This window comes from Diadema antillarum, unplaced genomic scaffold, assembly GCF_040938485.1.
Source record: "Diadema antillarum isolate AM-2024a unplaced genomic scaffold, OU_Dant_1.0 seq00000413_RagTag, whole genome shotgun sequence".
Classification (NCBI taxonomy): Eukaryota; Metazoa; Echinodermata; class Echinoidea; order Diadematoida; family Diadematidae; genus Diadema; species Diadema antillarum.
The window spans coordinates 1,628,763-1,644,252 of NW_027271399.1; the positions used below are offsets into that span (position 1 = coordinate 1,628,763).

Genomic DNA, 15,490 nt, shown 5'->3' on the forward strand with positions numbered 1-15,490 from the left:
AAATGCGTGTATACTGTATGCATGCACATGAAGCGGGTCTCCTTTGCAACCTTTCATCAAATAAGATATTTGTTTGAATATTTCACTCAAAGTGTGCACCAGATCGTTGAATTTCAATTCAAAATATGCAAAATCTCTCGTGCTTGGGAGGGGGATACCCCCTCCCAAACCCTCCCCCTCTGTGCCTCTTTCCCTAGCTTAGTACACTTTTTAGATTTGCACAAAAATTATGAATAATTCTGAGTGCACAAGACTTAACACTTATATTCCGAAAACTCAAGGTTCCCTCATGTATAAGGGGAGTTTCCCCTTTTAATCGACCCTTTCCTCCCTCAGTCCCCCCCCCCCCCATCAGTTGTTTTGTGGGGGGGTTTTTGTGATTTCCCAAATGTTGATTCCATCAAATATGCGTATACGAGATATCTAAATTTCAACCTTAAAAAGGCAAAAGCTCCATCGGAAGGGAAGGGTGGAGATAACACTCGCCCACGCCTTCTCCCTGCTCGCCCGCCCCTACCCCCTTCTAGGCCGCCATGCATAGAAGTAGACTGTGGCTATACCCAGATCGCTTTCTTTCAATTCTAAAAACGCAAAAGCTCCGCGAGCGGGAGGGGAAATCCCCCTTCCCCTAAGCTCTACCTCACTAGACTTTATACATACACACAGATGGTGTACATTCAGAATAAGAGCTAAATTCCGTGATTTTAACACTTCGATGAAAAAGTATTGCACCAAAAATTTGCACCAGATCGCTGAATTTCAGGTCTGAAAACGCAAAATCACGTTCGTGTGGGAGGGGATATGCCTCTATATCTACACCCTCGTGTGCATGCTTTTTCTGTTTGATTGCTGAACAGACAGCGTTCATGATATTCAGTGTAAGAATTAATACAAGAAGATTATTTAAATGATACCATTTTATAGGCAAATTGTTCAATAATAATCTACACTAAAATATACTGCAACCTTAAACAAGTGGGACTGTTTCAACTCGTTAAAACACGCAAAAACATGCATCAAATTGCACCATTTGCAACATCAAAATGCAAAAAGTTCTCACCGTGGGAGGGGGGAATACCCCCTCCCACACCCTGCCCTCCCCCTTCGCTCGCTCCGCTTGTTCGGGTTCAGTCGCGTTCATGATATTCAGTGAAAAGAATTAATACAAGAAGATAATGATACCATTTTATAGGCAAATTGTTCAATAATAATCTACATCAAAATATACTGCTACCAAACAAGTGTTACTGTTTCACGTCGATAAAACGCGCAAAAACATGCATCAAATTGCACCATTTGCAACATCAAAATGCAAAATGTTCTCCCACACCTTCCCCTCACCCCTCGCTCGCTCCGCTCGCTCGGGTTCAGTCGCGTTCATGATATTCAGAGAAAAAAATTAATACAACAAGTGTATTTAAATCATGCCATATTACAGGCAAATTGTTCAATGATAATCTACATCAAGATATACTGCAACCTTAAACAAGTGGGACTGTTTCAACTCGTTAAAACACGCAAAAACATGCATCAAATTGCACCATTTGCAACATCAAAACGCAAAAAGTTCTTACCGTGGGAGGGGGGACACCCCCTCCCACACCCTCCCCTCCCCCTTCGCTCGCTCCGCTCGCTCGGGTTCAGTCGCGTTCGTGATATTCAGTGAAAAGAATTAATACAAGAAGTGTATTCAAATTATACCATTTTATAGGCAAATTGTTCAATAATAATCTACACTAAAATATACTGCTACCTTAAACAAGTGGGACTGTTTCACGTCGATATAAAACGCGCAAAAACAAGCATCAAATTGCACTATTTGCAACATCAAAATGCAAAAAGTTCTCACCGTGGGAGGGGGCACACCCCCCTCCCACACCCTCCCCTCCCCCTCGCTCGCTCCGCTCGCTCGGGTTCAGTCGCGTTCATGATTCAGTGAAGAGAATTGATACAAGAAGTGTATTTAAATTATACCATTTTACAGGCAAATTGTTCAATAATAATCGACATCAAAATAAACTGCTACCTTAAACAAGTGGGACTGTTTCACGTCGATAAAACGCGCAAAAACATGCATCAAATTGCACCATTTACAACATCAAAATGCAAAAAGTTCTTACCGTGGGAGGGGGGACACCCCCCTCCCACACCCTCCCCCCCCCCCCTCGCTCGCTCCGCTCGCTCGGGCTCGGTCGCTTCGCTCCCTCGCAGACTAATAACTAAGATGAAATCCTGGCTACGCCGTTGCATACATGTACACGCCCCTCACTAATTTGGACGTGTTTGATGCTGTTTTCTCTTAAGTTTTGTGTATGATATGTTGCTTCCATGCAGTTTTTCATTTCAAAATGTCAAAATCAATTCGATTCCGCTATAGATCATAATACATGTATCTAACATCTAACATCTAATTTTCCCGCGGGAGTTATATTTCCCAGAGAATCATTTTCCCGTAGTGCGCAGCACCGAGGGAAAATAATTGTCTGGACTCAAAAGTACAACTCCCAAAGGACTATTAAAGTGTTATATTGCAACGATAGACAAGGCGATATTGTATACAATTATTATGGTCTGTACACAAATCGACCACTTTCATTAAAGCCCAGTCGGCAGCCGGTCAAGTTCTGGGGGGCATTTCATGAAGCATTTTGTCCGACAAAGTTGCTCTTAGCCAATCAGATGCAAGGATTTCTGTAGCTTGTAACAGTTTGTCAGAAAAAATATCCGACCAAAACGCTTCATGAAATGCCCCCCCCCCCCCCGAATCATTATCTCCTGACGTGACGTCAATGCTCGCAATACAATGTCACGTGTAACAATTTCGATCCTCGCTGCTTTATGACCAATCACCAATCAATATCTATCATGACCATTTATATACGAGTTTGTTCATGCCTAATTGATGTAGAAGACGAAGCAGCATACACTGTGTAGGCACGGTATATCTGTTTATGTCAGTTTCGTCCTTGTGTAGTCATTCAAAAACTCACATAATTATATCAAACTGTACAGTCATACAAACATACCAGTACAACTAGGTCTTGACAAGATGTACATGTACCCATATTTTCATAATAAATGATGCGTTCCACACTTCATCCACGGTTCATTGTTCCAACTTATTTCAGAACAATTTATCCCACCCTGTAATAAACAACCTGGCCCAAAACATCTTTACAAGCTTGCATCATGAAAGGCATATAATTTGTACCAAGCAATCACACTCACATGTACACGACGTGGTCTCACCAAGTCACACATGCAAAACTTTCTCCATGCCGGTGAAAGCACAGCTCCATACTAAAAAGAGCTACAGCGTATGTTAAACCAGACAACCTCACGGCAATCACACACTTATTTAATCCTTTGGTACACTTACATCCACACCTATCAAAGCAACCCCTCTAAGGTAGCCAACTGCTGGTAGCATTGCAGTTTACAAATGAATGCATGTGTAAGAATATTCATAATGAAGAAATTTCTGGAAGGAAAAATGAAGGAAAATAGGTTTATACAAGTACATGTACGACATTTCTGAAATTTTAGTATGTTAGTGTTCCTACTTGTAATGTCGTTGTCAAACTTCATTTCAAAGAGTCATATATGTTTTGTGTCATGGCTGTTTTTGTTTTGTTTGTTTGTTGTGTGTGTGTGTGTGTGTGTGTTTTGTTCCCGCATCTATGAAGTTCTTTGCAAAAGTATGTCCAGTTGTCCCCCATTGCAGAGAATACTGAGTAGTGTGTGGCTCCATTATGCAATCTGGCACAAAGATAATCCTGCGATGTTCTTAAACGAAAGTCCTGCAAATAATAAAATCAAATCAATAAATTCACAATATTATTACATAATATGTTTATTTTGCAAATACAGTAAATACACTGTATGTGAATGTACACACCACACACACATTTACACACCGTTTTCTGGTAATCATCTTTAACATGACTGTACAATGTACATTATATGATTAATTTCATTATTTTCCTTCTTGTCAAAACAGAATTCTTGGAAACATTAATAGATAAATGCAATAAAACAGAAAATCAAATGGAGGAATGGAATGATAAATAAATACATAAATGAATAACATTAAAAAAAATCCTTCTACTTGCACGATGGGCCTTGGACCAGTATCTGACATAGGCCTATATGTTACACTGGCAAGTGTCTGTCTAGTTTACTAGCCCACAGTAAGTCTGACTGGCAGGGATGTTGGTTGAAGAATCCTGTCCTGATATCCATTCTGTACAAATTGTACATATTTCTTTCTTTCAATCATGGTACGATAGCAAAATACAAAACCACCTGTTGATGGCAAGGAAAGGAAATGAAAGTTCTCATCTAGTTGCATTTATAATGATTTAGAATTGAGGGCACTGCCTAACTAGTAACTAACTGCAACAGGCAAAATTCTGTACGCAAATGAAGGAGTAAGCTGACTGCACACAGGACATGCCAAATAACTTAAAAAGAAAATACATTGTAAATGCATGACTGCTATTTGAGAGCTAAAAAGTCTTATTGCAACACATGATTCACACCTTGCAGTTGATGGTTAGTAAGTAGAGCATTTTTTTCTATGTTCCTACTTCTGTATACATGTACTGACAGTGCAGAACTCACAGAAACATATGATTTATTGGGAACACAATGACATGAATCATCCTATATATTAGGTCAACACTTTTAGATATCCCCGCTTGACAACTAAGGCATTTCTAGTTAATATAGTAGAAATTTCTAACAGGTCTGCCTTGCATGATAGGCTTACATGTACAAGTCACACTAATACATTTAGTACATAAGGGAAATGGCAATATGCACAGAATGTAGTATCAGTACATCACTGACAACACAGTGCTATTGTGCAGAACAAAGCAAATATGTACAATGGCTTATATCCTACTGTCTGTACATTGTACATCATGTTTTCGAGTTGTGAATAAACTACATTCACGACACCAAGGAGATGGGTGCAGTCACTCCGGGGTTGAATGCACGAGGTTGTGAATGTAAATTGGGGCCTTTTATTTTCGCTAACTCTGCCAATTTGATATACACCTACATTAGTGTATGTGTCATTGACCTATGCATGCAAATTTGACTGCACAGCTGTGTCTTTAGTAACATGATAAACAATCTAACTTCATGCAAGGAGGTTGTCTAGCAAGTGCAACATGACAAATATTAGGCATTATTATTGGATTGCCTTTATTTGTCTTACTTTGTGACAATTCACACACACACAGTGAAACAATAACCGCTTAAAGGCTTGTATGATATCCCTATTGTAAATGTCATCAAAGTTTGCATGGTTAAAGAATAATGTCTCTCAAAACATGGTATGAAATCCTAAGGTACTGTACTCCAGAGGTTTTAAAAAAAGAAAAGAAATGAAAAACTAACCTCATGGCAGTTGTACAGACACTTCCCTTTTGTACAACGAACAATGGTTGCATTTTTTTTTTTTTTTGGGGGGGGGGTTCCCAGTAAATTCACTGAAAATCTACATCATTTATTCCCCCTCCATCATAGAGAAGTTTTTAGTTATATCATTCTGAGAATAGGGCTGAGTTACCTACCTTTACAATATACAAACTATGAAAGGAATCTAATTTGCAGGGCTGCAAAAGGGACCCGTGAACTTTAAAGTTTGCAAATCATTTCAAAAATACCTTCCATGTTAACGTAACAAATACATTGTATATGACATTTAATGCATGTACAGTGTATTCTGAAGCAAGGAAAGAATTTACTTTGAGACCTTGGGCAGGCGGTCATAAAGTAATTCTTTCAATGCAAAACATGTTGTATGTGTACACATTTTCTTTTCTTCCGTGGAAATGCTTTGATCATTCAAAACACGCTAAACTCTTGCCTTCCAAATGTCCTCAAGACACAATATGAGTCTTCTGATAACTGCAGCAGCTCAGTGAACTCAATCCCTTCCATCTTGCCCCTGAGGACAAGTGATTCTAGGTTTTTTAGTTTTCTCAGCCAGCATACAAATGTCCATGTGTTGAAAAGTTCCTTCATGGCTTGAAGTTAGCATCAGTACATTGCGTTATCCAAGCAGAAGTTTCACAATGATAGTTGCTGCATTCAGAAATATCAGAGGTACTGCAGAGAGAAGGGAGGATGAGAGAGAGAAAAAACAAAACAAAACTGAAATTTACTTTTTAGTCTAATGACACTAATCCATGATACAAATTATACCACAATTGGTAATGTGATCGTTCATGTATGTAGAGTGTATTTTGTCATTTGTATACGTCTGTATAAGATTTCTCAAATGAACTGCACATGGATAAAAAAGATGACTACTCTTCTTAAATGTATCACAGGGTAACCTCATTACAGCAAGGAACATTTGACCCCAAAATCTCCATGTTCTACTTAGTTTCTTGTTACATATGAGTTGAAAAACAACAACAAACATCTGGATCAGAAAAAAACCAGCAACAACACAGATACATGTATCTACGAAGTTTGGACCACCAATATACAATGTATGCCTTTGATACAGCAGAGTGTTGTTATGTACTGTATCAACTTCATTATACATGTAACAGGGTTCCACTGTACTCAGGTATAATCATCCTGAACATGCTATAATACCATTGTCTTAAATTGTTTTGTTTTTATCACACCACAGGCCTTGGAAGAAGTGTGAAAAGAAAACATGCAGAGCCATTTACTGCTCCCTACTCTGTGTAAAGTTTGTACAGCATTTCACAATTCATGAATATAGATACAGTGTATCTCTAATTCAAGGGGAGTTGCATACTAGAGTCCAGTCAAAAAGTAGAGTTCCACACACCAAGGCTACAGTTTGACAATCAGGGCATCATCTGAAGAAATCAGGTGATGTTGTTGTTGTTGGGTTTTTTTCTTTTCTTTTTTTTAGTGTATTTGTGCTCCGAAAATGTATCCTTGGATCAAAATCCTTCTTTCATACCGTTCTCTGATGAGATTGTCACCTTTGTGTGACTACTGTTAAGTCACCTCGAAAAATGCTGTCTTCATGGAATATTTTGCAGCCTGGGTGTGTTCTTCCCCCCCCCCCCCAAAAAAAAAAAAAAAAAATTACGGAGTCCTTTCACAGGTAGGACATTGTCAAAATTTTTTCTTGAAAATGGGGCAGAAAAACCTATGCGTACTTCTTGATTAGTTCTTGATGTCAAAATCATTTTACAAGTCGTACAAAATTGTACTTGAAAACCATAGGATGACTATGTGATCCTCAGAGGCTCTCGTGTCGACTTACCTCTCATGACGATGCGTATCGATTTGATAAGACTGATGATTTGTGTTTTCATGCCTGGCTCCTCCCCAAAGCCTCCAACATTTTGTTCACTTCCCCAACCAACTGCAAATAACAGAAAAGAAGCATGTTGGCACTTCATTACATCATACATGGTATATCTCATGAAGACAAACATGTACTTAAATCATTTTGCTACAGCAACAGGGCTGTGTAAAGATCTAGTTCCTGTAAAAGTGGATATTTTTGCGCTCAGCCGGGTAAGAAGAGTTTCGCATGTTTTTAATTCCGTGGAATCAAGACATCAACTACTGGAACTTATTTATGGCAAGGAAAAATATTCGCATGCTTTTTTCACGCTAGTTTCTGGTTGCATGAAATGTGCAAAAATTTCAACACCACGAAAATTTCCACTTTTACAGTAGGCCCTACCTGCAGATAAGTACGAATCTACGACATAATTTGCTTTGTAATTGTATAGGGTTCTTTAAATACAGTTTAGTTGAGTAACAGAACTGTGCACACTCGCCTTCATAAGGTCAGCAAGGAAACATGAACAGAATACCTCCTCCTTGTTGGCCTTGTGAGTCAATCTTTAACAGTTACTTTAATGCAGCAAGTTCCCAAGCTTCTCGATTTTCAGTAGAAATACTTAGTTTCGACATGTAACTTTTTGAATACTTGTGTTCATGTTGAAGATGTGACATCATCCACATTCCACAAAACAGAATTCTGTACGCAAAGTTGCAAAACATTCAGAAACACAGCAACATCTCAGTTCAGTTCATCATACTGTACATTGTCATTGACATTGTTCCCGAACAATCTAATACCGCACATGGAAACTGAACTAACCACATCACGGCTCAGCTTGTTGGTCTACAGTTCTTTAGTACTTTGGAGGCCTGCCTAGTACTAGACTCCCTCTGGAGCTGGATCTAGTTGGCCTAGACTAGAAGGTGTCCTACGTACAATTTGTAGTAGTCCACTCACCTCAAGATCTTACTAAACCATACACCAAGTTCTATATATGGGACGATGTCGTTTCAATCGGTAAAAACGACACACTTTTTAGGGGTAGAATTCTGGTTCTAGACCTTAATCGGTACTTGCCTTTGTTGAGGAATCTTTCCTCATTCAGAATTGCGATGGCATTTATGCACAACAACGCTGCTTCCAGCAGTGAATAGATTCCAAACGCCATTTCAGTTACTATTTTTATGTCCTCCGCAGTCACTAGCTAGTTAGGTACAATTGTACATACAACAGTCATGAAGCTTGCTTGTAAATTGATCGCCGACCGAACACACACACGGTGCGGTGCACGGGGATCCGAACGTGCCGGTAGCGTTACGATACGGCGTACGGCACTGGTTACGTGGCAAGCTGGATAGTGGGCCGGGTGACGTGGGTGGGGGCGGTGGCGCATGTGTGTAGGGGAAGGCGGGGTAGGGTCTACAGGTTGAGCCAATTTTTGCTTTTAGCATGTTACAACAGAAATGACTGGTTATCTTGCAGAAATTAGTGTCTTTCCATCTTATCTAATCCATTGGAAACATTTTGTTTTTCTTTTTTTGTTTTTATTTGTTATCCCCACTCAGAATTAGGCCAGTATGACCTTTGTGACAAAAACAAAAACAGAGGTCAAATGGCTCAACTTGCCCAAGGGGGTAAGTTGATCCAGCATCTGATGGGGTAAGTTGTGCTGCAGACAGGGGTAAGTTGAGCAATGACCTAGATAAAGATGTAAATCAAGTACAAAAACATTTTTACTTGATTTTTTTTTAATATAATGTCGTAAAGTTCAACAACATCCAACGTAATTATCATCTTCTGTTCATGCTTCAACACTTGGAAACAAATTGAGCCCCTTTCACTGATGGATTAACAAATTATAAACGAAGATTGTCAACTTGATAAGAAAAGTCAGCTCCATCCATCTGTCATAGTTTCATGTCTGATTAAGCAAATCATGTCACAAATAAGTTGACCATTACCTGAAGCAAACTTCCAATGTTGTTCATGTCGTTCATTTCAAACACTTCCGGTACTCACAGTGTTCCTATTTCGATTTTTTTTAAAAAGTATTCCATGTAGTAAACCATTGTCCAAATAAACAAACTAAAAGTAGTAAAAACATTGTTCTGTCAGAAGAAAAACAAAATCTTGTTACTACAAAATTGAGAAAATTATTACTTGTGTCCCTGTACAGAGTTACAAACACATTCATTTTGGGGAAAATCAAAATTGTCAAATTTATTGTAAGGAAAATTAGTTCAATCCATGCAGCAGCCAGTTTCAAGTTGCGTGTTTGTGTGTACATAATAGGCAATGATAGGCCCTATAGATATAGTTTGATGGTGGACTCTCATTATGACAAACTCCTAAAACCCATTATACATACTTTTGTACACAAATAAAAAGACAGTGAAATAAGAGGATAGATCTAAATGTTGAGACCTAGAATATTGTGTTATGTAAAGGTTTTGTTAATCAAAGGTACATTTGCATACAACAACTGAAATAAGAGTATTATCCACTTTAATGATTACTCAGCTTCAATCAAAAAATAAAGACATCTTCAAGACTTATTGATTATTATCTCATTTCTCGATTGTGTGCGTTGAAAGAGCGAAAACCAATGGATTATAAATGGATATAAAGTAAAATTACATGGTAATGATATTCTATCTTTATAAGAAAATTATACTGATTTAATAGTCTGTAAAGTGCATTGAGATACTTGATAAGTGTGAAATGCATTATATAAAAACTAGCTATAATGCAATGGCTGAGTTTAGGTCAATGGCATTTAGCCTTGGCCTAAGTAAAACATAAAAGTTTCTCATCAAGATCAAAATGATACGAAAAGGAAAGTTCATGATATTGACTTTTAGAATAAACTTCCAGCCTTGTGTGCAAACACATGACACAGATATTAGGATTCGATTATTTTATCAAATAGGACTGTCATTAAACTTTTGTCTTCAACTAAGATGCAAAGATTCAATTATTCTCAAGAAGAAAATACAAAGTTTATTTATCTTTTCTTCCTACCTTTCCACATATCTTGAAATTTTTCTCATTAGTTTCATATCTAAAAATATAATGCTATGTGAATTGCTTCGAAATGAATTTTGGCAAGATGGGACCTTATATAGTGGGGCAAGCTGGACCATGGCTTAACTTGCCCCAACTTACCCCAGTCCTATAACATTATACGATGTCTACAGAAATACATAAATTTATGTTCATCGCACCCATCTCTGAACTTCACAATCATCATCTAATATTCATGTTATATAGCTATAATATCAATTATGATGCACATGGAAAAATTCTGCACTCATGTGTTTTACACCTTTTCACTTTTATGGTCGAAAATGCATTTTTCGTTCTGCAACAAAAGGTTCTGTGTCAATATAGAAAATAATGGTGGGGTTAGGGGTTATGTCATGGCTCATCAATAAATGGCACAATTGGAGTGTCTAACTCCTTTATTATTTGGGCTATGGGTGGTGGATCAACTTACTCCCATGCTCAACTTTAGTTTAGTTTGTTTCCCTGCCTGTTCCGTCCCTGCTTTCGTTCTTGTCCTAATTGTCATCATTGTGTCATAGTCCTTTCTTTCTGTTTGTTTGACCTGACGTCATGATATCAAATTTTCATGCATGGAGTCTTTGACGGATCTTGAGATGCCCTCATCTCCTAGAGTAATTCACAAATTTTATACAAGCTCTATGCTTTTCTCCTCGCTAAGACTTAGATGGGGTGTTGCAAGAAAGTTGCAATCAATTGCAACTTGCAACTGATTGTCACTGGCCAATCAAAATCATTGTTGCATGCATGTCTTCTTAATAGGGCAGACCCTGAGCCAATCAGAATGGTTGTTTCAAAATTAGCAATTATTTGCAATTGATTGCAACTTTCTTGCAACACCCCGTTAGAGTTACGGTTGAGAAGCGCAAGCAGTGCTGAGGACACAACGATGATAAGCATATTAGTACCTAATATTGTGTATATCACATACGTATATAAGGCCTATACCATGAACCCAACGTATAATCATTCATACATGTTACATGTACTATTAAAGCTAATACAGTGGAAATATCTGAAAGGAGGTCTATGGCATGACAAATGGAAGTTTTGTTGGTTGTACATGAATTAGGTTCTTTGTAGAGTTAATGCCTATAGTAGAAAACAAAGAAATTTAGCTAAGCGATTATCTAATTTGGAACTGAAGAATATGGTATGATAATAACACGTTGTGTCGGACCTCATCATATTCGGTGATTTCCTACTCATATTCTCAGCATTGGCGATAGCGAGAAAAACGAACTTGAAATCCCCCATTATTATAGCCCATGTGTTCATGAGTTCATACTCAGTGCTCAAACAAAAAACACGCGGTATGGTTTGTTACCTTCCTTGTTTTTTCCTTGTTTTTACCTAATAATGTAAGTAGAATGTTGATGTGCATATATAGGGTATAAGTTTTACTGTTACCAAAACTTGTAATTGTGAGAATTATCTTTGTTCGATTTTGTCAAGCTACTGATCTTGTCTCTGCCATTATTATGTGAACGTTGTTTTTATATTATTGTGTGTGTGTGTGTGTGTGTGTGTGTGTGTATGTGTGTTGTCTTCATTTTGAAACTTCCTTATCCAAATGAGCTGATTGAGTTAATAACACGAAACTAAACTTAAAAAAAGAAGTTTTCGTGCATAAAACCTTTGATTCATACTTAGTAAACGCATTACTTACTAAAACGTGAGCGGTGTTCATTAAAAACATTATCTGAAAATCCCATATAAATTTATGTACACAGAATAAACTTCACATAATGATAACATTTAGCCGACAGAAAACACTTCAATCAGTCTAGAGTATGACATATTCATATTTTGAAAAAAACAAAACAAAACAAAACAAAACAAAACAAAACAAAACCAGAGATGATGTGTGGGGGGAACCGGTAAAAAAGGAGATTCCTGTGGGGTATAGGTCCAAGAAAAGAAGTCTACACACACACATATACACACACACAAACAGACACACACACACATACAAAACTATAACTTACCAGTATTTCGCGTTATACTTGCGTTTGACACGGCATTTGTTTCACAAAGTGAAAGGTTTCAAAATACATGTGCACGCACAATTATATTGGAGACTAGATGCAGTCAACTTTTAATTCATTTTATACACAAAACTTCATCAAATTTGTAATTTCTTTGGAATTCATCTTTCTTTCTTTCTTTTTTTTAGCCTAATTTATGGTAATTTTATGGAACCGTACTTCACAAAAACCTCGTCATCTGGTCATAAGGGCTAATTTTCTCTGAGGTATACGGAAATAGGGCTTACAAGATTTGGGTCAACAACGATGAGTTTCTAAAGGTTCAGTATATCCTTTTCTGAAGAAGTAATCATTCTCACATCCTAAAATGAAGTTAAAAGGCATAAAATAGATTATTGACTGAGAGCACTTTTAAACAATCAGTGCGTGTTTTGTTTTGTTTTGTTTTTATTTGGGTCCTTAACTTCGGAGCCGTATCTCAGCAATACTGTTTCAATCAGTTTGATTTCTACCCCTTATTATGTTATAAAACAACATTTATTATTTAGATGATCTTTGCAAGACCAGTACATAATCTTGACATAAACAATATCCTCGAATTAATGTGACAAGAGTGAATGGTAAAAATGGAAATACAGTAATGATACAAAATTAAGATTCACATGTATATAAACCATCCGGGGACTTACTGTTGGTTTTGTGACGAAATCACACTCATTCGACGAGCTGTTTTCGGGTTCCAAACGACGTCATGACAATAATATTACATAAATGGGTAGAGGGGGGAAATAAATCTCTGCACAAAACTTACGAGCCTGTAGCGAGATGTTCACAGCTTATCGTATTTTGACTAGAGCTCGCCCATCAGTGATCGCCTGAACGCTGGACATTCCCTTTCCGAGCTCGACTTTGATGTCTTCACTAATGATTCATAAACAAGTCTTTTTTTAATTCATGTATAAAATCATAAACGACATGAGCTTTGTTTCTGTCTTTATTTCTCTCTTTCTTTGACTGAACACAAAATGATTTTACTCTAGCGACAATAACGTTAGGTATATAGCGAGGTCAGAAATAAAACTTGTAACATGCACCCTCCATTAAATCATTTTATACGCGAATAACTGACAAGAAAATGTGCAACACAGATGAATGTGACAGATAGAAAAGACGCGAATTGCTTGTTCTGAAATATGTCTCATATATGGTTCTACATAAAATAAAACTGCTAAAATTTTCAGCCGAATCACTTTACAGGTGCTATTCTAATACGTACATGAAACGCACATAATATCTTAATTTTACCTATATTATTATACGTCATACAGTTTGGTCAGCCAGGAAACATATCTCAATCTCTGCTACAAGGACTTTGGAACACTGAACTCAGTTCAGTCTTGGATTTTTTTAGCACTACATCCTTGAGAACAACAAACAAACAAACAAACAAACATACAACATTTGGAATGACGAACCTTCCTAGTCATGATCCTACCGAATGCAAGACGTAAGGTGACACTTTGAAATCATCATCTTTTGGAATAGTGAATACAAAGAACTACGATGGTAACCTAATCTACACTAAAGAGAAAATTTAGAAAAATCCTAAGATATCTATGATGTGTACTCTGAAGACGGTCAAAAACTAAGTTCCAATCAGCACATTTTCATATTGACCCTGAGCGTCAGAGTATTCAAGGTAACGAATTATCCAGAAGAGTACGCCAGAAACTACAGCACATAGTGTATTACAATGACACTATCGCTGATTTTAGCACATGATGGACAGCACACAATGTCAGTTGAGCAGCTAGATCTAAATATATCACATTTCTTCCAACTTCGACTATCTTAACATGTTATTTGATATCATCACGTAAATATACATCTCCTTCACATCGACCTTGAATTGAACATTCTTGAGAATGTAGGGCCCAAGTAATTTTCCCATTCAATGTAAGTATACACACTCACACAAAATATATAATTTTGTACTGTACGATGCTACATGCTGATACCATTATAATGTTGCTGAATACTTAAGCAATATACATATCATACGCTATTGTTTCAATCTGAAACGCTTTTACATGTTTGAAAAGATAAGTAATATCGCCAACTTGTTCAAAATTATAGAGACATATATTTGTTTTAGCACCGAGTAATGAGAAAGAGAAACAACTATCATATGCAAGAAAATATATAAAAGCTGCTTCAATGATTGTACGACCACAATGAAAGTGCTACTCAATGCACCCACCAGTTAACCCTTTTCATATCAGTCTACACTTGACCAAACTTTATAATTACATACATAATTTTGTTAAGATGTGTTACCGATGATGGTGGAAATACTGCTGCAAATCGGCAAAGGGTATGAAGAAACCAATGCTTCCATGAAGGCTAAATAGCACACATCAGTTGCTGAATGAACAAAGTAAGATAGACGTAAATAAGTACACACGCTCTCTCAATATAAGAATAAACTTTAAGAAACCAGAACAAATTTACAGGGAAATGTGAGGGATACGCAGATACATTATAATGAATTAAATCATGTCGATATATTGCATATACATTCATATGAATACTTGTACATTTATTTGAAACTTGTAGGTTTCCTTTCTGATCAAGCTTAAAATATTTCGATTTTTGTCAAAATTAATATGTTAATAAGTTGCGCTCAAGGAGAAATCAAAGAGGAAACATCTCACGATATCTGAACCGTTTGAGTATCGTGATAAATTACAGAATTTAAGACGCCAATCGAGATCGAAGTTTTATTGCTTAGTCTTAATGGTGGGATACGCTCTGTCATAATTCAATCGACAATCTCAGAAACTCTTTATTAATAAGAGGTTAATCTCTTCCACAGACTTTCACAAATGTATACATCAGTTTACACAATAAAAATAGCTACAGCATTATCATTATCAGTTTGTGGTATTTACTCCATTCGCTGGTCCAATATCATTAATCTATTCACAAAATCCTGTCGGGATAAATTGTCATCTTGATTTCAAATTCAAATATTTTCGAGAACTAAGCACTTCTCCTCGAAGTCAGAGCTGGTAGGAAATTAGAATTAACTCGTGAGAGTAAAGTAAAATTCCAAGTGGACTTTATCGATGACGATGTC

General features: G+C 37.1%; 1 protein-coding gene across 1 annotated transcript; it reads right to left on the reverse strand.

Annotated features, from left to right (window-relative positions):
* Nucleotides 1-5,838: 5,838 nt before the first annotated feature.
* Nucleotides 5,839-8,516, reverse strand: LOC139732342 (immediate early response 3-interacting protein 1-like). Its single transcript, XM_071643213.1, has 3 exons — nt 8,378-8,516; nt 7,268-7,369; nt 5,839-6,120 (listed from the first exon to the last, which is right to left on the reverse strand). The coding sequence occupies exons 1-3, from the start codon at nt 8,466-8,468 to the stop codon at nt 6,065-6,067; spliced, it is 249 nt and encodes an 82-aa protein (XP_071499314.1). The 5' UTR covers nt 8,469-8,516; the 3' UTR covers nt 5,839-6,064.
* Between the last annotated feature and the right edge of the window lie 6,974 nt (nt 8,517-15,490).

What these genes read in the sequence shown, in the direction of transcription:
- LOC139732342 (XM_071643213.1), bottom strand. Translation starts at nt 8,468, where the DNA reads ATGGCGTTTGGAATCTATTCACTGCTGGAAGCAGCGTTGTTGTGCATA. An exon ending in GGAAAGATTCCTCAACAAAG is followed by an intron (nt 7,370 to 8,377) that starts GCAAGTACCGAT and finishes TGTTATTTGCAG; the next exon opens with TTGGTTGGGGAAGTGAACAA. An exon ending in GATACGCATCGTCATGAGAG is followed by an intron (nt 6,121 to 7,267) that starts GTAAGTCGACAC and finishes TTCTCTCTGCAG; the next exon opens with TACCTCTGATATTTCTGAAT.